The following is a 25,099-nucleotide window of genomic DNA, read 5'->3' as shown; positions in this document are numbered from 1 at the left end:
CTTTTATAGGACTGGTATGCTTTCAGAAAAGCACACGCCTGAAGCTCTAATAACACTGTCACCGAGATGAGCACCACGTGCCAATGGAAAAGAACAAACTAAACAACTTTAACCACTTCAAATAACACTTAACTGAAAGAGATGTACGACATACGAGACATGGAGTGGCGGTGTTCCACCCCAAGAGAGCACTGGTCCCAAGCCTTGGCGCCCCTTTCGGTATTTCTTTATATTGTTTGAACTCTATACAACGCTAGTACTCTATCCTCTGCACCTCTACGTGGGAGTGTGCCAGAGAATGAGCCCTTGGCCTCTCAAAAGCAGTTACATGAAAAGCTTCAAGTTCTAAAAGCATTTGGCCCAAAAGCATTTGGCCCAAAAGCAATAGCGCCCAAAGCTGCTAGCGTGCACACAAATCCGTACAATTGCCATGTTATCAATGTAAAACGTGAATCTGTACATGTGCCAGGTCAACATGTTATCGTGTTTTGCGGGCTCTCCGTACAACAGTGACACGTCATCACTTCTCCCACCCAACTCTTTTGTGTGTGTGTGTTGTGTGTGTGTGAGAGAGAGAGAGTGGATCTTGGTTTATCTTTAGGTCACTTGGGCCCCATCAGACGGGGTCTCATAAGTTGGTAAACTTATGACTGCAAGTTGGTGAGAGCTCTTGCTTCTTCTGTCATGTGACACATCCAACCCTATGTGTCCATGGACAAGCTACAGCATAACAGGGTTCTGTCAGTCCAGTCAATCTAGATTAGAAGTGATCTGGCACTTTTGCGAGGCTATTCGTAGACCGTGCATGCCCAGTCACTTAGCGTAGATGCATATCCTCCGCTTGCACACAACATAATCATAAGCATTCCCATCGGAATCCATCAGAATCCTTCAGCGGAATTTTCCAGTGCATTTAGCCTATTTTACCTATTTTTGACATTTTTCACTTATTATTTTTAAGTGACTTTTGTTGGAAAGTAGGTAGGGCAATTTTGCTAAGTTTGTATATAAGCAAACTAGAGCTAGCACTATTTGGCGGAAGAGGCAACAGGAGCCAAGCTCAGCAGGCAACTTCTCAACAAGACCCTTGGTGGATTTCCTCCAAGCAAGAAGACCATCGCCATCAGACCCTTGCCCCTACTTTTCTCATCAGCAGATCCTCGCCAGAAGCAAGCTCAGACATAGCGTTTTTGCACCAGCATCCTCGCTAGCAGAACCCAACAAGCCAACGTTTTTGAAGACCTTCTTCAGCATTTTTGGAAACACTTCAGCCTAGCGTTTTTGGATCTCAGCATATGCAGATTTGCAGTGTTTTTCAGCCACAGCAATGCAGAGATTTGCAACAGTAGAAGACCATCAAGATCAGCCCTAAAGAGTAGCAGATTCAGCCCGGAAAGATCATCAGTTTTCAGCCCTAAACCTGCAGAATTTCAGCGACAGACCCACAAAAACAGTCCCAGAATCAGCGTTTTACGACTAGCCGCAGATTTCAGCCCATAACGTTTTTGGACAGCAGATAAAAGATTGCAGATTTCAGCCCTAGTGTCGGTCTCGTCATCCCCGTCGTCATCGCCGACATAGCCTAGACTTGCATGCATTCCCATTGTACCAGATTGTGCAATCATAAGTAGACCACTCTTGCCGACGAGAGTGGGGCCTTCAGAGGAGGGTTTTACAACGTCTCTAGTGTCGTATCTCTCTTCTCTCTCTATCTCTCAGTCTCATACACTTGCACGCACAGTGTCCATTCACTTTGTTTGTGATCATAGCATTCTCTCATTAAGAACGGAAGGCTCTCCCAGGGTAGTTTTCGTACGTCGAACGGAACCTCTCGTTCCGTCCGGCCGGACGCGTCCCGTCCCGTGCGTTCCGCTCGTTCCGTCCGGTGACTTTTTTCGGCAGTTTATGACCGTTGGCAGCTTTTTGACCGTTTTGCAACGTCTAGTTTGTAGGCCTTTTGGAGCCGTTTGCGGGCAGTTTTGAAGCCAAATGCAAGCCCATGGCCCATGGGCCATTGCCATGCTTATTGCCCAAGGGCCGATGCCCATTGCTCAAGAGTCAAGCCTCACATGCTCTTCCTCTCCTATTTAAGCAACCCTTCCCCTTTGTTATCCAACACAACCTACAACTACAAGCTACAAGCTTTAGCCCTAAGCCTCTCAATGCTCTACCCTCTCATCTCCATGTGCTTCCATTGAAGCTCTCAAGCTCTCGAGTCTCCATTGGGTCTACCATCTCTCTCCTTCAAGCTCCCTTGGGTGACGGGTCTCTCCTTCAAGCTTCCTTGGGTCTCTCTCTCTCTCTCTCTCTCTCTCTCTCTCTCTCTCTCTCTAATCTATTGATACATCATACATCATACTAGTAGCTACTAGCTACATACTACATAATGCCGCCTCCTCTTCATGAAGCCTTTGAGAAGCATTGCCGACATTTTGAGCGGGTGGGGGGCAAGCAAAACTCTTGCAAGTGGTGGTGCAAATATTGCCCAAAAGCTATGACCTCTTCCGTCACCCGTCTCATCATCCACTTGACAAAGATGGGAGGACAAGCAGGGCCATGTCCTAATATCCCCGAAGATATCCTTGCGGAATGCAAGAGAAAGTATCTTCCATTGAAGACACGCAAGGGTAGAGTCACCTCGGATGAGTTCGTGTCGCCGGATGTTGATAGCTCCGATTCGGAGGAAGAGGCCTCTCCAACTATGTCCATGGCTACCGGTGCCACCGCGGCCTCATGTGATGGTAGTGCCTCCTCCAAGAAGTCCAAGAAGTCCAAGGGGTCTTCAAGTGATGGTGGCCGGCCTCCGAAGATGGCAAAGCAAACTTCTCTTGCGAAATCGGTGGGTGGATGCTCCGGCCCCTTGTCTTTCCTCAACGAGAGACAAAGAATCGCGGAAATAGAGATTGCCCGCACGGTGATTGAATGCAATCTCTCCTTCAACATTCTTCGGTTCGAGCGATGGAAGAGGATGATCATAGCAATTGCGGCGGTTGGTCCATGCGAAGGGTGGACGGGTGTGTCATACCATGACATGAGAACAAAGAAGCTTGATGAAGAGAGGGCAAGGATTGACAAGTCACTTGAGCCCGTACGTGCAGGTTGGGCAAAGTATGGATGCTCTATCCTCTCCGACGGATGGAGCGACCGCAAGAAGAGGGGCATCATCAACATTCTTGTTTCTTGTCCTCTTGGTACGTACTTCTTACGGGCGGTGCATGCGGGTTCGAGAGGGAAGAAAGTGACCGGGGCATTCATTTGGAAGCACATCCGCCAAGCCATTCTTGAGGTAAAACCGTAAATCGAGCCTTTATGTCTTGAGCAATTGCCAATGAGTCCTATGTTTTAATTTTTAAGTTTTAACTCTTCTTGTCACAAATGCCTCTTGTGTAGGTTGGTGCGGAGCATGTCGTGCAAGTGATTACCAACAATGCTTCAAATTGCAAGGCAATGAGTAAGAGGCTAGAGAAGGAATTTCCATCCATAGTATGGACTCCATGTGCCTCTCATTGCCTTGACCTTCTCTTTGAAGACATAGGGGAGCTAGGTTGGATATCCTCAACCAAGCACTCTCCATCATCAATTTCATCAATGGCAAAGTGAGGGTGCTTGCCATTTACCGCACCTACTCCGACCTTGAGTTGAAGAAGCCATCGGCCACTCGCTTTGCCGCCATGTGGCTACTTCTAGAGCGGCTCTATGATGTGCAAAACAAAATACAAAAGACCATGGTCTCCGATGAGTTTAAGGAGTGGATGAATGGAGAGTCCGCCGCTTCCCAACAAGATGCAAAAGCCATCCAACGGCTTTGCTTGCGGGAGGAGTTTTGGCAAGAAATAAAGGGTCTTGTCGTTGCGATCTTGCCCTTGTACAAGGCTCTCCGCATGACCGACATGGAAGGGGCAACTATTGGGCTTCTATGGCACTTCATGGAGGAAGCTTATAAGGAGATTGAGAAGTCTACAATCCTAGATGGGGCTCCCGATGGAACACGGTATAACTACATATTTATTATTAGATAATACATTCTCTATATATCTAAATTCTACATGCTTGTTTCTCTACTTAGTACATTTCCTCTCTCTTCTTGTAGTGATTACCTCGAGGACTCTCCCAAGAGAGACGACATTCTCCTCCTAACCACAAAGCGGTGGGATTGGATGAAGAGACCTATCCATTACTTTGCGGCTCTCTTGCATCCGGCTTACAAGAAGCCCGAACTCTTTGCAAATCAAGAGCTTATTGAGGAGCGCAACAATTACCTCTTTAAGGTGCTAAAAGAAGAGGACATTGGAGCATTTCTCCAAGAGGTAATCAACTATAGCAACCAACGAGGCACCGCATTTACTTCCAACTTGTGTTGGAAGCGGCAATCCTTGGTGAAGCCTTTATTTTGGTGGGAGAGCTTTGGCTATCAATTGCCTACTCTCAAACGACTTGCTTTGAGGGTTCTTGGCCAAGTAAGCGACAAGCCTCAAACTTTTACATTTTGTGCTTAATCTCTTCAAAGTTCAACTATAGTCTCTTATAGCTTATGCCTCTCTTGATGTGTTTTAGGATTGCTCATCGGGAGCATGTGAGCGTAATTGGTCCGCATACTCCCTCATCCACACCAAAATCCGAAACAAGCTCTCAACGAAGCAATTAGAGCGACTTATCTATTGTCGCTCCAATTTACGCATGTTGCGCTCTATGCATGAGATGCCTATGGCTCGACAGGTATAAATTATAAATTATAATCACGACTCACTCCATTTTCTATACTCTAGAGTCTAGTCTTTAATTAGTTTGAATATACTAATTATGTTTTCATTGTCCAATATTGTAAATGTCAAATAGGTCAACGTGGATGAGCTCACACTTACGATTGACACTCTAAAGAGTGTCAATAAAGAGCAAGACCCTGAGAAGCAAATGATTTTTCGTGAGCTCTACTTGGAGCTTGAGGAGATTGATCGCCGGGTTTCTCGCACACGATCACACAAGAATGTCGTCATCCATGGAGTTACATCGGCTACAAGAGGCAGAGGTGCCAAGGCTACAAGAGGTAGAGGCAAAGCATCAACAACACCCACGGAGGCTCCTAGGACCTATGTGCGGCGAGGCTCCGGAAGCGGCTCTTGTGCGGCGGCCATCACTATGGAGGATAGAGAGCCTCGAGAGCCAGAGTATGATGATGAAGGCAACCTCATTAGTGATGGAGATTATGAGCCGTCATCCTTCGACTCTTGTGAGGAAGAGGATGATGTTGATGAGCAAGGCTCAGAAGAGGAAGATGAGGAAGATGATGAGAGCACTAGTGACTAGTGACTTTACTATTTAGTCTCTCTATTATGGTGTGCCACTTTTTGAGTACTTTGTAGCCCTTGCCACTTGGTCCCCCCATTTTTTTGTATCCCTTGCCACTTTTTGAGTACTTTGTAGCCCTTGCCACTTGGTCTCTACTTATCAAATTTCAATGATCCTTTTGGTTTATGTAATGCTCATTCTCTTTAGTCTTTGAGTCTTGACTCTTTACATTGTAGTATTGTAACTACTAACTTGTAATCTATACAAATGTCAAGTTTCTATAAGTAAGTATTAAGGCCTAAGCCTTAGGCCCTTAGACTTGAGAATTATTTGTTTTTTTAAATTTGAACGTACATAACGTCATCGTACATCATAAATTTTTTTAGTTCGTTTAGTACCGCACATCATCGTACGCGTACAAAACGTACGGGACCGTACGAGACTACTATGGGCTCTCCCTTCCATAAGAACAAAAGGAACCTTGAGCACAGTTCGGAGCACTCATCTTGAGCAAAGCGCAAACATTCATTCCGCTGCACCTAACATCTTCTACCTGCTTCTGCTTCTTCTGCTACTTCTAGGGTTTAGGCTCCTCGGCCGGGATCTACACATTGGCTCCGTTCTTCAGTGACTTGACTCGTCAGCAGTTTGTGACAATACTCGCAAAGTGAACTACACACATCAATTTTACCAAAATTCACAAATTTCAACAAAATGCCCAAAATTTTACTAACGCTTCTGCCTCAATTGCATTAATACATGGTCCCAAGAGCAAAATAAGGGAAATTCTACAAAGTTTCAGCAGATTTTGCAAACGCCCCAAATTTCTCAAGTTCACATGTGCACCAATGTCAATGAATACAACTTGGCTGAGTGGAATTCCATTGATACACGAAAAATCCCAAATTTCTCAACGCCTTTGTGCACTAAATCTGCAATTTTTGAGGCAGATATTGATGTTGTGCATGAGCAGCACGAGGGCTGTGTTTACACACGTGAATTGCCTTGTCCTGCGTGAGGTAACTTGGCCTGCCTGAGATCTGCAAATGACCTGCACGAGCTACATAGCAGCTACGGGACGGGACGGGACGTTTGATACGCGGTGTAAAATACGTGTACTCGACGTATTTTTGAGAATCAAAAATAAAATATATCAGCTTTTTTAGATATGATACTTAAATAAGAACAAATGAAGCGGTTCATGGACCTCCTCAATGACTCTTCAATATTTAACCATAGCATACATAAGCAAGCACCATGAAGCTAAAACACAATTGATCAACTAGAAAAACACATAAGTTTTGAGCAAAAAAACGTTAGAATAGAAAACGTTATTACACGTATTGTACATTTCAATACGGGACGTTGTGTATTCTAAATAAATACGCGTATTTTAGCTACTATGACGAGCTGCCTCTTGTTTTCGCTAGCTGCTATGTGCCTAGAACGAGGCTTTGATACCAGTTTGTAGTGTGCAAGAAGAAGCACAGGTGTGGTGAAACCGGCCTGTTCAATACAAAAAGGGCGGTAGACTTTACTTTAAACCTTGATTTAGCTTTCACCCATTATTAGTCGTCTATTTTACCTGTACTTTCAAGACACAACAAAGGGGAGAGGGATACAGGCTGCTAGATTGCACCTGTATGAGTAGACGGACACCAGATTGGCCCCTAACTTAGGCGCCCCTTTCGGTATTTCTTTATTGTTCAAAAGAGGGAATAAACGCTGTGGTTCCTACAAGCTGCCCCGCACAAACTCGGCTGAATTTCCACTGTTCCAGCCCGATTTCGGCAGCATAACTGTACTAGAACCCTTCACGGTCAGTATTCCCACGCATGGACTGACTTTCCCGACGCATACGGGCACTTTGCAAAACCTGGCGAGAATCTGCAGCACGCTGAATTCTCTGTTTTCAGCCCTGAAAATGCTCCAGATCGCCTGTACAGCGGTCCCCTTGCGTCCCCGAACCTCCTGGGGGTATTAGGGTCCGTTTAGGGCCAAAACCCTAAACCTGCAAAAATACACAGCAGGCTGTAATTCACTGTTTCGGGCTCCGTTTCGCGTGCCGGTCGCATCCCTAGCAAGTCCTCGAGCTCCCGCACCTGTAGGGCTACTTGCCCTTTGAATCGGACGAGATTTCTGGCGTGAAACCTCTCCGAATTCACCTGTACCTGCGGGGGGATTAGCCGCTAGCTAATCCAGTACCTGTGCAAGAGGCTCTTGCCTCGGCAATCGCGCATGAACCCACACAACTGTACATTGGTCAAATGAAAAGCCCACTAGAGGGGCATAACATACTGCCAAAGGGGAGAGAGAGGGCAGTGCGTAGCGTGCAGGGCATCACTCCTGGCACCGCACTGTGCATAAGAGGGAAAGCAAGCACTCCATAGCTCTTAACCTGTGACAGAGACTTGCAAAATGAGCCTCCCAACTATAAATCACGTTTTTGCCTTCTCTATAAGTAGTAAACTGGCCTCAAAGTGCCAAGTGTCACTCATTTGTGCATTTTCCCGCTTTAGACCCTCGGGTCTAAAAATATCTCACCTGCAGCCTCTGTTGACTTGGCCACAGAGTAACAAAATGATCCCCATGTCAAACTGCACATAATGACGCGAAGACATTTTCAGGTCCCAAAATAGCAGTTCCCTAAATTTTAGGAGATGCTGCCATTGTACCAGTCTAGGTCATCCGACCCTCTTTGTACACTGCGGCCACATCCAGAACTGAAATGTAGTCTCTGTAGCAAAGGATTCCACTTTGGCTAGTCAATGACCCCACTTGGCTAACCATAGTCCTTGTCCAACCTTAGTGCTCTCTTGCCCTCAGGCCTGGACTCCCTCTGGACAGTTCCACACTAGCTATGCAATGCAGGGCAGTTAGATTTCCCGAGGGGTGTTTCCAAAAAGTGAAAGTAAATAGATAATAAGAAAGAAATCAACAAAAAGGATAGATAGTAGTCACACGCTGGTGACATACCCCCCTCCTGAAATCTCAAACGTCCTCGTTTGCATCTATGTCGTACATGCTTACTGTCAACACCTGTCGACACATATACGACACATACATGCTCATTGTCAACCCTGGTGTATTCAACACCTCGTCGACTCATGTATTGCCTGCGTGTGAACCCTGTCCCAATGACATAGTGGTAGCTTCGCACTCTGCCATTGCTTTGAGTCACTAACTTTCCAATGACAAAATGGTAGCTGCACATTTTGCCACTGTCTTATAGTACACGTTGGATCCCGTAACACTTTCGAGCATACCCAAACCGACAGTTTAAGAATGCAGTTACACATGTACTCTTCAATAGAAGCAATCACTGTATCCTTGACAAACTGACAAGAAATACTCACTTCTATAGCACTAATCAAACTTTTGGACATTCCATAAGAGCAATTGCCAAACTGACAATCTGTACAGCTCTAACATTCATGTAACAGGTATTTGATTTGAGCTCACTTTAAATACCATGTACATCATTTGTTTCAGAAGCCATTGTCACACTGACAATCCATGTAGCTTTGAAACTCAAGGGGTCAAGGTAGGTTGCAAATCGAAGGCTTCCAGGTAGAGTGATAACACAGTTGGTGACTCTGCAAGTTCACCTTCTTCCATCCACTTAGCATCCATTGGTGGATAGTTTCTGAACTTTACCAAGTAACGCCTAGCAACCTTGCCTTTCACTTTCCTTTCTTTGTGTGCCAAAATCTGTTCAGGGACCAAGATCTCGTCAAGTTCCTCGACTTCCGGCTGATCTTCAGCTGGCATATCTTCTGGCACATCACCCACATAGGGTCTGAGAAGACTCACATGAAACGCATTGTGAATCTTCCAACTGTCAGGCAATTTCAGCCTATATGCAACATCACTGATTATGTCGCATACTTGAAAAGGCCCATAGTAACGCATGCTGAGCTTTGGAAAGAGTCTTTCCTTGCCCTTCATCTTCTTTAACCTTGCCTTTTCAAACCGTAGAAGCACCCAATCACCAAGTGAATATACCACTTCACGACGGTGACGATCAACTGCTTTCTTTTGCTTTGCCTGAGTCCTTTCTAAGGCCACTTTGACCTTCTTGTACATTTCATCCATGTCTTGAACATACTTATCTGCTTCAAATATCTTGTCCTTTGTATGCAGTATGGGAGGAACTTTCTTGCCACCTTCAACTATCTCAAAGGGTGCCTTGCCAGTTGATGAATGCACTGTATTATTGTATGCATACTCCACCAATGGCAAATACTGCTCCCACTTTCCTTTATGCTCTGACACATAGCACTTCAGCAGATCTAGGACAGTAGAATTTGCCTCTTCTGACTGTCCATCTGTTTGAGGATGAAATGACGAAGAGAATTTGAGCGTGGTACCCATATTCTCAAACAAGCCTTTCCAGAACAAACTAGTCATGCGTGGATCACGGTCGCTAATAATCGACTGTGGCATGCCATGATACTTGAAAATATTGCTCATAAACAAGCGTGCCATCTGATCTGGCTTTATCTTCTTCCTGACAGGAATAAAATGAGCCTGTTTGCTGAATCTGCAAATAATGGTCCAAATACCATCATTTCCTGTCTGCGTTCTTGGAAGATCAAAGATAAAATCCATAGCAATACTTTCCCATGGTTTATCTGGAATAGGTAGTGGTTGCAATAACCCTGGTGCCTTTTGCCTGTCAAACTTGACCTTTTGGCATATTAGGCATTCTCGCACAAAGGCATCCACATCCCTTCTCAATGTAGGCCAATAGAAGAATGTCTCTACCGCTTTAACTGTAGCATCGATACCACGATGCCCTGCATACGGTGGGACATGACTCTCTTCCATAACTTTGCGTCGCAATGGCTTTGTGACACACATCTGCCATGCATCATCATGAACCCGTCTTTAAGAAGATAGTGTTCATGACGTTGTCCATCCATTAGTTGCTCGAAGACCCTTGCAAAATCTTCATCATTTGCATACTGTTCTCTCATATCATCAAGTTCATGATGATAAGGAATCGACACAGCTGAAATTTGTGGCTTCCTTGACAAGGCATCAGCCACAACGTTCTTCTTGCCTTCCACATGCACAATCTGAAAATGGAACATGGACAAGATATTTGCCCATCGCATATGCTTCTCAGATAACTTTGTTTGTGTCAAGAAGTATCGCAAGGTCTGATGGTCCGTTTGGACAACGAAATCTGCACCTAGCAGGTAGTGTTTCCAACTTAAGAGCGCATGAATCACAGCCAGTAACTCTTTCTCATAGACCTGCATGGTCATCTCTGGCCCTTGCAAAATTCTGCTCTCATAGGCTACTACCCTGCCATCTTGCATTAGCACAGCACCAATGCTACTACCGCAGGCATCACACTGGACAACAAATGACTTCCTAAGATCTGGCAACACAATGACTGGATCTGAAGTCATCTTTCTTTTCCTTTAAGAGATTAAAAGCTGAAATCTCTTTCTGTGTCCATCTAAAGGTGACTGCCTTCTTTTGAAGAGCATGTAAAGGTGAAGCAATCTCAGCGAAATTTCGGATAAACCTTCTGTAATAGGAGCATAGTCCCAAAAAGCTTCGGACATCATGCACCGTCTTCAAATTTGGCCATGACTTGATCGCTTCGACTTTTGCAGGATCCATTCTGACACCATCCTTTGAGACAATGTGTCCCAGAAAGTGAATCTCTTCCAGAAAAAACTCACTTTTCTTTGCATTGATGAGCAACCTATGACTGCGTAGCTCTTTGAACACAATGGCCAAGTGATGCCTATGCTCCTCTTCATTCTTTGAGTAGACTATCATGTCATCAAAGAATGTACCAACAAACTGCTGGTGTGGACCGAAAATTCTGTCCATCATCCTATTGAACGTAGCAGGAGCATTTGTGAGACTAAAGGGCATCACTAAAAATTCGTAAAGGCCAAACGTTGTTCTAAAAGCAGTCTTGTGCACATCCTCTTATCTAATGCGGATCTGATGGTACCCACTCTATAGATCTATCCTGCTAAACATAGCTGCTCCTTCTAATTTGTCCATAACATCATCAATTCTAGGTATAGGGAACCTATTCTTGATGGTATTCTTGTTCAGTGCACGGTAGTCGATGCACATACGCCATGAGCCATCTTTTTTCTGCACCAACAATACTGGAGAACAGAATGGAGATGAACTGGGCTGAATCAGCCCTTTTTCTAACAGCTCCTGTACTTGGCCCATTATCTCTTTCTGCTGAGCCGCACTAACCCTGTACGGAGGCTTATTTGGTGGGCTACAGCCTGGCACCAAATCTATCGCATGGTCCTCGGGTCTCTCTGGCGGTAATTGAGACGGTAATGAATCGGAAAAACAGTCACTATACTGTTGTAAAAACATTGACCTTTCTTTATCTAGCACAGATAAATTTGATTCATCACAATCTGACACTTCACGTGCAAAAACCAAGTACGCAGAAAGATGCTTTTTCATTACAGAAGTAATAGCAGAAGCTGATACAGTAGGAATAGACTCCCCTTTAAGCTTTACATCCAGAATATGAGTCTTTCCCCTGCTCTGTACAGTGATCTTTTTGTTGTAGGCATCCATGATTCCCTGTACACGAAACAACCAAGGAATACCTAACAACACATCACATCCGTCCAGTGGCATGATGTAAAATTCTTCGGCATCTACATAGGACTGGATATGTAGACGCAACTTTCCAATGATGGGTGTCACAGCCTCTGTATGGCCAGGACATGCCAAACCTGCCTCTGCTGTATACCCCATCTCTTCAGGTCTGATTCCCAACTTTGAAGCCAATTCTGGGGAAATGAAGTTGGCTTTGGCACCTGGATCAAAGAAGATAAGCACTGTTTGATCCCTGACCTTTCCCCATGCTCTGCAAAGCTCACTTGCATCTGAATTTGGCTTGTCGCCCACCATATCTGGCACTAGACCAGCCATGGGCTTCTTTCCTTTCTTGTCTTCCTTGTCATCAGAATCAACTGGCCTTTTCTTTGTAGGACAGTTGTAGGCAATGTGGCCAGGCTGCTCACATATAAAGCATTTGTTTTCTATCCTCAGGACCTTCTTTTGCTCTTCTGACTTGCGAGGAAAACGTCTTTTCCATTTCTTTGCTGGTTCTTTTTCTGATTCAGCCGTAGCTTTGTCTTTCCCTGCGTTGGCCGACTCCTGAGTCCCTTTAGGAGCCTCATTGGGAACGTGCTTCTTGGCTGAATTTTTCTTGCCTGATCCTGCCTTGACGCCAGTGTTAAATTCACAATCTTCTCCCTTGAGCAAACCATTGCCAGTGTTTGCTACCTCGATGAGCTGCGTCAAAGTAGTGACTTTTGTCTTCGTACAGTACTTTCTCAATCCTTTAGGTAGGCCACAACAGTATTTTTCAATCTGTTCTGTCAATGGCACAAACCTATAGGAAGTTACTGGAAGTAGAGCTTTCCAAAACTTCCGATTGTAATCATCCAGATTTTTGCAAGTGCAGCATTAAGCTGGTGCCATTCTGTCATGACATCTGCTTCGAAATCATCAGATAACCATGCTGCTGCAAAAATCTGCTTGAAGTAAATCCATGTGGACGGAGCTTGCCCTTGAAGCAATAAAGTTGTCCACCATTGTCCCGCATTCCCTGTCAAGAAAGTGGCTGCCTTGCGGACCTTTGAAGCCTCTGTAAAGTTTCCCCCTGCATAGGCCTTGTCAAACTGCTGGAGGAATGAAAGAGCCTTCTTCCTGTCATCAAACCCTGTAAAGGTCGTGAATGACACTCCTTTGCCACCTTCTTTGTACGGAGTTGGCCTCTCCAGCGGCGTTAAATTGTCATATGGAAGTGACTGAAACATGGGAACACTATTAAGGTTCATCTGTGTTCCTTGGCCGCTATTAACTTGACCTGGAAATGCCATATTTGGCTGCTGATTTGTAATTCCAGCCATACCAAAATTTGCTTGTGGCATCCCAAATTGTCCCTGAGTGCTTTGAAACCCTGGTTGCATACCCATGACACTGTACATGGGGTTAGGCATCATCGTTTGAGCACCCCCAAACACTGTTCCTGGCGTATAAAACTGATTTCCAGGTGCATGACCAGCCATGCTCTGAAATACCGATCCACCTCCAAAATAGCCAGGGTGTACTGAAGGTGGTGGGAAGACTTGTTGCATAGCCTGTAAGTTGCTTCCCTGCCCATTAGAACCAGCTATAGGCTGTGAAAGGTGGCGGGCTGAATTGGTACAGCTTGAAAAACTGGCATCTCAGCCACCTGTTCTTGCACCTTAGGCATACGTTGTGGAGACTGCATGTTCTCCGTCAAGTGTACAGGTGTTTCCATTGACTGTGCGGTATGAATCACCTGTGCTCGAGCCTTAACAGGCTTTTGAATATGATCCAGTGACCCAACTTGCTGAGACGGAACAGGAGGTTGCAGAAAGGCTAAAAACCTTGGGTTCTGCATTACTTGTGTGAACATAGCCACAGCAGTAGCCAACTGGGTCCTGAATATATCATCATCAGTCTGTGGTGGTCTTGAGGACTCACCCACTTCATGTGTCTGTTGACCCTGTGAAGAGGAAACCTCTTCAGTCACATCATCTGGTCTGTCAGCCATAATTACAATTCCCTGTGTCTGGTCTATGATCCCCCTGTGTCTTCAAGCCCAAAACTAAACAAGGCTCACTTCTATGGAAAAAAGTGATTTAATCCCGTCGATGGAACCATGAAACCGGCCTGTTCAATCCAAAAAGGGCGGTAGACTTTACTTTAAACCTTGATTTAGCTTTCACCCATTATTAGTCGTCTATTTTACCTGTACTTTCAAGACACAACAAAGGGGAGAGGGATACAGGCTGCTAGATTGCACCTGTATGAGTAGACGGACACCAGATTGGCCCCTAACTTAGGCGCCCCTTTCGGTATTTCTTTATTGTTCAAAAGAGGGAATAAACGCTGTGGTTCCTACAAGCTGCCCCGCACAAACTCGCTGAATTTCCACTGTTCCAGCCCGATTTCGGCAGCATAACTGTACTAGAACCCTTCACGGTCAGTATTCCCACGCATGGACTGACTTTCCCGACGCATACGGGCACTTTGCAAAACCTGGCGAGAATCTGCAGCACGCTGAATTCTCTGTTTTCAGCCCTGAAAATGCTCCAGATCGCCTGTACAGCGGTCCCCTTGCGTCCCCGAACCTCCTGGGGGTATTAGGGTCCGTTTAGGGCCAAAACCCTAAACCTGCAAAAATACACAGCAGGCTGTAATTCACTGTTTCGGGCTCCGTTTCGCGTGCCGGTCGCATCCCTAGCAAGTCCTCTCGAGCTCCCGCACCTGTAGGGCTACTTGCCCTTTGAATCGGACGAGATTTCTGGCGTGAAACCTCTCCGAATTCACCTGTACCTGCGGGGGGATTAGCCGCTAGCTAATCCAGTACCTGTGCAAGAGGCTCTTGCCTCGGCAATCGCGCATGAACCCACACAACTGTACATTGGTCAAATGAAAGCCCACTAGAGGGGCATAACATACTGCCAAAGGGGAGAGAGAGGGCAGTGCGTAGCGTGCAGGGCATCACTCCTGGCACCGCACTGTGCATAAGAGGGAAAGCAAGCACTCCATAGCTCTTAACCTGTGACAGAGACTTGCAAAATGAGCCTCCCAACTATAAATCACGTTTTGCCTTCTCTATAAGTAGTAAAACTGGCCTCAAAGTGCCAAGTGTCACTCATTTGTGCATTTTCCCCTTTAGACCCTCGGGTCTAAAAATATCTCACCTGCAGCCTCTGTTGACTTGGCCACAGAGTAACAATGATCCCCCTTGTCAAACTGCACATAATGACGCAAGAGACATTTTCAGGTCCCAAAATAGCAGTTCCCTAAATTTTAGGAGATGCTGCCATTGTACCAGTCTAGGTCATCCGACCCTCTTTGTACACTGCGGCCACATCCAGAACTGAAATGTAGTCTCTGTAGCAAAGGATTCCACTTTGGCTAGTCAATGACCCCACTTGGCTAACCATAGTCCTTGTCCAACCTTAGTGCTCTCTTGCCCTCAGGCCTGGACTCCCTCTGGACAGTTCCACACTAGCTATGCAATGCAGGGCAGTTAGATTTCCCGAGGGGTGTTTCCAAAAAGTGAAAGTAAATAGATAATAAGAAAGAAATCAACAAAAAGGATAGATAGTAGTCACACGCTGGTGACATGTGGAGCGGTGCAGACACTTGTACGGCATGCGTGTACCACTTCTGATGGTACACAAAGAATAAAGAATGTATTCTATATGTTAGGGTACTATAAGCGTGTGTTCACACTTGTATGAGTTTATACATGGGAGAAAGGGGCCTTTCACCCAACAACCACAACACACGTGAGAGAACTAAAATAACTGAACAAAACTGAGAGAGACGACACGGCACGGCAATGTTCCGTGCCTGGAGAGACTAGCCCCAAAGACTAGCGCCCCTCTCGGTATTTCTTTATTATTAATGCTTCACAAAGTACATGTCCGAGGGTCCTTGTTTCAGCTACGCTCTCAAGCTAATCTGCCTGAGAATGAGGCCCTGGCAATCCATTTATAGGCCCTAGGCCTTCCAAAAGCAATATACATGAAAAGCTTCAATTCTAAAAGCATATGGGTCAAAAAGCTAGCGCTAGAAGCCACCAATGTGATTTGCCAAAATCACTACGACATGCCATGTTAGCAATGTAAATTGAGGACGTTCATACAACTACCACATCATCAACGCATTTCGCAAGCGTCCGTACACCTGCCATGTCTTCAGTCTTCTATGCAAGTTTTTTTTTATTCTGTGTCCCTTAGGCCCCATCAGACAGGGTCCATAAGTTAGTAGGAAACTGAACTTTCAAAATTGGGCCACTCTATAAGACTTGAAATTGGAAAAACTTCTTCTGCATCTTTCACTAGGGATTTGACCCCTCTCTATCCGGAGTCCATCCTTTAGGTCATGCGACGTCATCACTGTGTGACATGATGCCTGAAAGAATGGGCCTAGGGGCACTCATAAAGAGTACATGGGTTGCTAAAAGCAAAGCCCCAAAAGCCTTAAGCCTAAAAGCACTCGGTTCTAAAAACATCTCGCCCAAAAATCTCACTTGAAAGTTGCCGAGTCTACCAACACAAAAAAGTGAAAGTCCGTACAACAGTGCCACATCATCGCGTGTGGCGCAAAACGCGGAAACTCATACAGTAGTGCCACGTGGCAAGGCAACACAATTTACGAAAGTCAGCTCGAAAGGCCAAGCTTTTCTTACTTGGGTTTCAAGACCCTCAACCAATGCTTCGTAAGTTGGTAAGGGTTAGGTTTATTAATCCCTAAGCCCTAGATACGTTAGGCCACTTTTTAAGTTGGTTTTCTTATGTTTCTTCTTCGTCTAGGTTTTACGCCTCTCAACCAGTTCCTACAAAAATCAACCAAGTTAGTCTAGACCCAAAGGCCTCATAGTTGCCCTAGCATCATGGAGATGACTCGAGAGAAATACTTCACAAAGAATTTTGGCTATGACCAAGAGATTGGCATGAACCACCTTTCTAGGGAATCTGGGACAGGCCAAAAGAACGCATTGGACCGATGTGTCTATGACCTCGGCACAAAAACCCTAACCCTAAAACCCGTCACAACAGCAACATTGTAGTCAGTAAGGTTTGAACCTTCTACATCGTATTTGATGTGCACGTCCAAACCAAAGAGGAAATCCTCCTTGCGATCCTCGTTCGACTTACGCAATTGCACACCAATCTGCAAAATGCGGTTAGAAAAAGACATTACGGGAGTCCCATTTTGCTTGAGGCCTCGCCAATCCTCTCTCAACCGATCAAGGTACTACAGTGGCATTAAGCGAGCCTTCAACTTGTCTTGTAGTCAACCAAACTGACACTAGTTCGCCATCCGCGGCATGCTCAAGATGCTCGGCCGATTGTGCCTCTTGCCAGGCTTGATACCAATTAATGGCCATCACCCGAAAGATAAATGGCAACAATCAAAACTTTATTGTTGATGAGATTCGCTTGAGATGGCGAGAGCCCGTCGATTCTCCTCTCAAGGCGGTAAGAAAGTTGAAAGAAAAGTCGAGTGCAAAAAAGCAGAATTTGTACTCGCAGAAAGAGTTAGACAGATCTCTTGAAAAGAGATGAACCACTTAAGGAAAGGCTTATAGCGCTCTCAGAAGAAGAGAAAATCAACAGATTTCCCCAGTTATTTGGACCGGAAGTTGGTGAATACAGCTGTTCGTCTCATCCAAACTTGGGGAGCAGGATGATCCACATGAGAATGATGCACGCCCACCAAGGGACCCAGGATTTACAGGGCCAGAGTATGATGATGGGGGAAATGTCCTCACAGAGGGATAGATGTCCTCATCATCAAATTCGTTGTACTCTGATGATGATGATGACGTTTGAGTGCAATGTGCCGCTTGCAATACTTACTACTTATTAGAGTCAAGACTTCAGACTTCAGTCTTGGATTATCATTATGTAAATTTTTTTATGCTCTTAGTTTTATGAAATCATGACATAAGACATCTGACACTGTTTTGATTGTAGACATTAGTCAGCTTTGTGTTTTCATTGTTCAGTTAGAGTCGTTGACTCTAGTTTTTGGCATTTGTAATGGTCTATTGTTGATTCGCTAGTCTTTATTTGAAGTCTTGGTGAATGCATAAGTAAATGTATGAAGTACTCTCAGATTTAGGCTTTGTGAAAAAAAGTACAATTTTTTACGTACCTAAAAACTCAATCCATTCTGTACTACGTACCTTACGCACCGAATTTGTAAGAACACTACGTACCTAACCACCTTGGACGACGTGTAATTTGCGTTGATAGGCTGATGACGTGGCAGTTGTACGGATATCCGCGTTTCACGCTGCTGACGTGACAAGTTGTACGGATTTTTGGATTTTGCATTGGATTCCTATTCCGCCAACTTTTGGGCCACATGCTTTTAGGATCTGATGCTTTTCATGGCCAAGGGGCCTTTAAATGTGTGTTAAGGCCTCACACTATGGATCCTACCGCATGGAGGTGCAAAGGATTGTTGATGGCATTGTACTGAGTTGAAGCAATATAAAGAAATACCGAAAGGGGCGCCACGGTTTGGGACCAGTGCTCTCTTGGAGTGGCACTCCGTCACTCCATGTCTCGTGTGCAGTGTCTCTCTTTCAATTCAGTTGTTTTGAAGCCTCTAAAGTCTGTTTAGTATGTTCCTTTCCCTCGACACGTTGTGCCCCTTCTGTGACATGTGGGACATGCCAAGCAAGGTTTTAAAATGCATGTCAGCTCATTGACCTTTCCTACCGACAAACCAGTGTCCACCTCAACAAGGCCAGAGTCTTCCAATGAAGAGAAAGAACCCAAGGAAACCGAATGAAAGTTCATCAAAGGATTCCAAATAAATAAGGGAATTGCATTCGGGGGTTCCGACGAACCAAGGGAACCGAATGAAAGTTCATCAAAGGATTCCGAAGAAGTAAGAGAATCAGATGATAGTGCATCCGAGGTTGACGAAGAAAGGGAACCAATTATCAGTTGATGGTTATCAAAGAATATTGAAGTGCGACAAGGGAGGTCAGAGGGGCTACCAACAGATTTTTTGTTTTGTTTTCGGAGTCGGGTAGGGCACGCCCGGCCGCTCTCCTCATACACCAAAAAGTGCACAAAAAAAAGGACCAGGACTATGCACCCAAAAACCGAAGGCAGACGCTTTTGTCACCAACAAATCAGATGGTTATCAAAGAATATTGAAGTGCGACAAGGGAGGTCAGAGGGGCTACCAACAGATTTTTTGTTTTGTTTTCGGAGTCGGGTAGGGCACGCCCGGCCGCTCTCCTCATACACCAGAAAAGTGCACAAAAAGAAGGACCAGGACTATGCACCCAAAAACCGAAGGCAGACGCTTTTGTCACCAACAAATCACAAGGCACAAGAAAAAAACAAAAAGGTAAGCTAGGTCCGCCGGATAAGTTGGTCAAGGGTACTTTTCGGCCCTCAATGCAAAGTGGATGGAGGAGGAGAACATCGCAATTTCTGTTCAGAGAGAGTTGTACCTTCAAGATTTTGGAATATTAGCAGGGTCTACGCCAAAAGTTACCGATAAATCAGCAGGTTGAATCCGGTGCGGTGCGGAATGCACAAGAGGGGAGCCACTCCACTGCTTTGTCCCAAATTGCCTAGATTGAATAAAGTCGCTAATTTCTCGTTAAGAGTTTAGAGATACTGACAGGCTGACAATATTTTGCGGAATGACTTTATGAACAGATGTGCACTGAATTGAAAATTTCCTTGATTGATCTGAAGACATGCTCTTTCATGTGTGTATTGATAGAGACATCTAGAGAAAGATGAAATGTCTGCAGCATTTTGTCTAATGAATGATTGAACATAGTGCATCTAAACATCTGTTAGAGATCAGCGAGATCTGGATGTGATGGCTAAGTGAATGTGAACTCAATGAGATTCTAGTGCATCAAGATGTCTATTTGGATGAGATAACTCGATATTGTTGTGGGTGCATCAAGTATTCCGGAAGGATGAGATGGCTACACAGTGATCTAGGTTCATCAAGAGTTCTGGACGGAATGAGATGGCTAGATTGAATGATTGAAACATAAGTGTGTTGTGAATTGCATGCATGCTATGTGGATGTACTATCTTGTGAGGATTGGTCATGGGTATGGTTTGCTTGATTGATACGTAAAAAGAAAGTATATTTGATAGTAGCAAGATTTAGTAGATCAAGATATCCGTGAAAAGATCAGCACAGTCCAGATGTGATTGCTAAATAGGTTACAATAATCATGATTTGTATCTGAGACACTCGATAGAAATCTGAATTGATCAATAACTAATGTCTTTGTAGAAGTTTTGGATTGGTAGAGTCTCATGCATGGGTACATAGAGTCATGTCTACTGAAGAAAGTTTGTCTTTTGGCTATTTTGCAGGCGTAATCGAGGGCGATTACAATTCTTTCAAGAGGGGGGAATGTCACAAAGTGATGACGTGGCATCCCCAATTGAAAGAGAAATGGCCGAGTAGACAAGAGGAACCGAAATCCAAAAGAACTAAAGAAGTTGGGTCAAGAGGGCCTAAAAAGAGGTAGGAGTTTAAAAACCTAACCTACCAACTTAAAGAACTTATGGAGCACCGGTCGAGGGACCTAAAACCCTAAAAATATAAAAGCTTGAACCTTGGCTCGATTTTCGTAAATTGTGCCGATTGTTGATGTGGCACACTGTACGGATTTTCACAATTTGTGTTGGCTATTTTGGGCAGCTTTTTGTGCGAGCTTTTGAGAGCAAATGCTTTTGGGATCAAGTGATTTTGGATCGAATGCCGCTCTCGCTTCATAGCTACCCTCATTTCTTCAGCAGCTACACGATGAGCTTCGTGTTCCCTCTCTGGAGTCATGCGGTCCCTTTCAAATGCAGTCCGCTAAGCCTTCTTTTCAACTTCGGCCCATTGAGCCTCCTCTTGTAGCATCATCTCCATCATGGAAAGCCTCCATAGAATTTGGTGCAATTCGTGGCGTAGATTGGAACATAGAAGGATTCAAAAACGGTCCTCCTCGTGTAGGGACTTCTTCTCCAATTCCACTCTCATCACCTTCACGCAAAGTATCCATTCAGCTTTGAGTGATGACCATGCACTGAGTACTAGGGTATTGGAGGGTACTTGGGATTCTTCGGTACTTGATACTACTCGCATTTAAGAAGGTTTCTCTTACCCAAGCTCAACTCCTTCCTACGGGTACACCCCTTGGTAGCCTTGAGCTCACACCAAGGTTGCTTTTTCCCACCTCACGTCAATTGGCCTGCACCAAATGTGCAAGGTTTTCTCTCAATGAGTGAAAAAGAGGAACAAAAACACAGATTATTGAGAGCGACATGCCCAAGGGGTCTTGGGTTATGTGCAATCTCAAACAAGAAAAAAAAAAAAAAGTGGTTCTTTCATTATGGCTTAATGGCCCTTAAGACATAGCCATGAAGACAGGAGCGTACCCGATGCGATGTGGGTGGGAGTGGATAATAAGTCCAAGGCACGAGACGAAACTTCTTTGATAAAAATTCTGAGAGGTTTTCTAGGTTCTTTTCTTGAGTGATGATACCGAACACTGCCAACGAGCTTTGATACCAATATACTGTGCAACGGCGGTGATTTATGGTGATAACTTAAGATGAGTGCCCACTGCGTGCTCAAGGTTCCTTTTACTTCAAGAGAGAGTTCCTTTTACTTCATGAGAGAAATGTGCAATAGACTAGAGAGAGAGGAGAGAATGATACTGTGAGTGAAGGTTCTGATAGTGATAAGAGAGAGAAGAAGATGCTTAGATGTTGATGGGGTCTGGCCGTAGATGCTTGGATCTGCAAGGCTAAGGGCTGAAAACTGAAAACTGAAAACGCTCATTATGGAGACTTAGATTTGCAACTAACAATGAGGCTGTGGCTGAAATGATGGTATTTGAGGGCTGAATGCTGAAAACGCTGGGTTGATCTGCTCCTACCGAGTGGATCTGCTACCGTTAAGGGTACGGATGCAAAACCTTGGTGCTGATGGTCAAAAACGCTCAAGGGCTCATCTGGGCTACAAAAACACCATGGCATGGTGCTGCTAGTGCTTGTACTACGCGTAATGGACTTATACTTGAGAAGTGACCCCTAGGGTCACTTATATATGGAATTAAAGCTGGGTCGGACAATGCCAACAAAAAAAACCCACGACTTCTAATAACTAGGCTAAATGTCACTTCATAAGTTAAAAACCTATTGTAAAAGGTGCTCCGTATGTAGTTATTGCCTAGGCTTGGTTCTAATGCTTTTGTATGGGAGCACTCCCTAGTGCCTACACCTAGCTGACACTGGCTATGCTCATGTGCAATCAGAGGGTATGCAACTACGCTAAAGTGCCTAGACATGCAAGTCCTACGTACAAGCTCACAAGGGTGCCAAAACACTTCATAGGTTGTCCTAAAACCCTAGAAGTAGAAGTTAGCTTGTCCACATGCACATACGGGTAGATGTGCACGTGACACTTAAAAAGACCATAAATAGGAAAACTTAGCACTTGCCACTTTGGTCATAGGCAAGTTTTCCAATTTTCATGAAATATACTGACATGATGAAAGCTCTTAACAGATAGCCACTTTCACATCTAATTCATGAAGACAGTCAGCAGACTGCAAAACAAGGAGCACCTAAAAATAAATTATGTGTTTGACACAGTACCGGACGCAGGTAGAAACTAACAGCATCCATGAAGTGTTGCATTATGATCTTTCTGCTGAGGAACTGAGAGGAGAGTGGGTTCCGACCAGAAAGTGTCCCGCTAAAGGCATGGCTGCTTACAGGACCACCATTCCAGAGGGTTAATCCAAATGATAAATATTACCAGCCTGACTACCAGCAATCAAGATAGCTGGGCAAACAAGTATGCTAATTGCTCTTTCATATTTCCAACCTATGAAAATGGAGCACCCGTACATTGGAACAATTACAAAGGCTTCTGCTTGGGGTTTCCTTGCACACACGGATAAATCCTCGACCGGACCAAAGAACCTACACATTAATGCACACAATTTTGTGGAGCCTGAACATGACACGCTTAGCTTTCGTAGCGAAGCCCTTGGGCAAAAGATATCAGTATGCATACCATCACAAGGTCAGAAAGATCTGAACTTAAAAATTATACGAAGGGTTTAAAAGGTCTAAAAACATATGCATGACACACAATCGAGAGGCATTCATCTACTTATTAAGAAAGAAACTTTTTTTGAAATGAAAGACCCCTCCATTGTATTTAAAACTTACCTAAATAAAAATACGCATGACACACAATCGAGAGGCATTCATCTACTTATTAAGAGAGAAACTTTCTTTGAAATGAAAGACCCCTTCATTGTATTTAAAACTTACCTAAACAAAAATATTGATGAAAGAAGAGAAAAGTTTAATCGAACAATCCAAAAATTATAAACAAAAAGGCTACAAAAATCTTTAATAATATATAAGTAAACGACTTTAGAAAAGAAAAATAGTTGAACACAAGCTTCAAAACTTGCAACAGTGCAACATTGATACTGATACTTCAACAAAACTAGGAAAATTCTTTACCATTGGGAGACTCTGCATCCAAAATGAGATCTAATGCGTACTCATAGTAAGGCACTTGACTGCTCAAGCCACTCAAATTGAAATCATCCTGTATGTATTCATCATCTACCTCGCAAAAAAATTCATTTCCTCTTAATCCACAAAACCACGAGATCCAAGAGGTGTCATCTCCATCTGAGCCGCTAACATCAGATTCCTCGCTGTCTGTTTCAGAGTCTTCTCCTATAAATTAAGACACACCAATAAAAAATTGAGCTCTACATGCACTACAATACATTACAAACCTTGTTGTTAAGTAATTTACTTAAACAAACATCCTAGTTTTGCCAGAGGTCAACAAAAAAAGAAAAAAAAAACTGTCTTTTGATGCGCACCACAATAGTTCTGGGCAGTCACCATGGGACCATAGGCCCTTGGATCTACCATTGCAACAACTAAGATGCGAGAAACATTCCGGTGCAATCATACAAAAGAGTAATTCACAGCGATTTATGGTCCTTAGATCTCACACTGCAACAACTAAAGAACTTTGAGGGTCAAGCTTACACACAGAATTTAGGGTGTAACCACACAAAACAGTAATTCACACCATTTGACCATATTATCGGTGTTTCATTATAGTGCACCATAAAAGTGATCCCTTTAAAATAGGAAAATAGTAAACCAATAAACTGTACATACAAGTATGATATATTATCTGCACCAACTGGCCCGTGAAACTAGTACTAGTGTCATTGGGGAACATTTGCTAAACACTATCCAAACTAGCATACAAAACTGGCAACCTCTCTATGAAGAGCCTAAACTTAATTTACCAAGACTTTGGGGTCTTAAGGCATGGAAACAGTTACAGTTGACAATTTGTTTTATTTTGATGATTCTTGTTCCAGGTCAGCTTGTTTTAACTATTTTTGAACACCCCACAGTGCAAGGACCAGAACAAAAACCTTCTTATTTTTTAACTACATAAATGTGACATACGGATGACAACACACATAAATGCACCAAAATAGACAAAAAAACAAGACTCATATAAGCAGAATACGCCACTACACCATAGATGGCATGATGGTGGGTACTTGCCTCGAGGGCCTCAAATGACAGAAAGGCAAAAAAAGGCTATAGCCTAACAAGGGAGGGGGGTGGGGCACAATGGCACATCATGCTCCAAAAGTGCTTGCCTCATGAGAAGGCTGAATACGAACCTTAAAATCATGCAAGTTGAAGCTATCAAGGACGAGCTCAAGTTGTGCATTGTTTGATGGTGGTAAAGTTGAAGATTTATTGATCCTTTCCTTGTGCAAGAGGATCCTTTAGAGATCTAAGAGGCAACAACTCCATCAACCTCCCCCCCTTCTCAATTGGAAGCCTTAAAACCCGTTGAAACAGCTGAAGATTCAGAAGATTCTGGTCCTTGTGTGACAACCCACAAGCACAAAACCCTTCTTTGGTTGTGATCCAAGTAGAAAAATTTGCCTCGTCACTACCCTTGCAAAACAAAGTCTTTGTCTTTGAACAGATACCAAATGTTGTGGTGAATGATAATCCTTCAAACTTGAAGATACCGATCCTTATCTTCAGCAATGCAAAGGATAAATCAGATACAGACTCTTGCACCACGACTTTAGTCGCTACAATTGAATCTTTGGACACAAGTTGTTCCAGTGATAAACCTTTACAAATGGATGTACCTCCAAATACTACTCTAA

At 44.2% G+C, this 25,099-nt stretch overlaps 3 protein-coding genes and 1 pseudogene across 3 annotated transcripts in view; 3 read left to right on the top strand and 1 right to left on the bottom strand.

The window, feature by feature from the left end:
- Positions 1-25,099, bottom strand: part of LOC147422386 (casein kinase II subunit beta-1-like) — a 50,885-nt gene that overhangs the window by 14,299 nt on the left and 11,487 nt on the right. Inside the window, exon 3 of the mRNA XM_086503453.1 lies at positions 23,391-23,612. Coding sequence (XP_086359579.1) covers positions 23,391-23,612 — 222 coding nt within the window. The remainder of the gene's footprint in view (positions 1-23,390; positions 23,613-25,099) is intronic.
- On the top strand, positions 1,753-3,603 carry LOC147422389 (uncharacterized). Its single transcript, XM_086503452.1, has one exon. It carries the CDS (start codon positions 2,387-2,389, stop codon positions 3,296-3,298), a length of 912 nt encoding a protein of 303 aa, XP_086359578.1. The 5' UTR covers positions 1,753-2,386; the 3' UTR covers positions 3,299-3,603.
- Positions 3,391-4,019, top strand: LOC147422388 (uncharacterized; annotated as a pseudogene).
- On the top strand, positions 3,946-5,734 carry LOC147422387 (uncharacterized). The gene is made up of 3 exons (XM_086503450.1): positions 3,946-4,457; positions 4,555-4,716; positions 4,837-5,734. The coding sequence occupies exons 1-3, from the start codon at positions 4,047-4,049 to the stop codon at positions 5,302-5,304; spliced, it is 1,041 nt and encodes a 346-aa protein (XP_086359576.1). The 5' UTR covers positions 3,946-4,046; the 3' UTR covers positions 5,305-5,734.

This window comes from Adiantum capillus-veneris, chromosome 27 (genome assembly GCF_014529385.1).
Source record: "Adiantum capillus-veneris isolate H3 chromosome 27, ASM1452938v2, whole genome shotgun sequence".
Classification (NCBI taxonomy): domain Eukaryota; kingdom Viridiplantae; phylum Streptophyta; class Polypodiopsida; order Polypodiales; family Pteridaceae; genus Adiantum; species Adiantum capillus-veneris.
The sequence above is the reverse complement of the archived record's forward strand: the minus strand, read 5'-3'. Positions and strand labels throughout refer to the sequence as shown.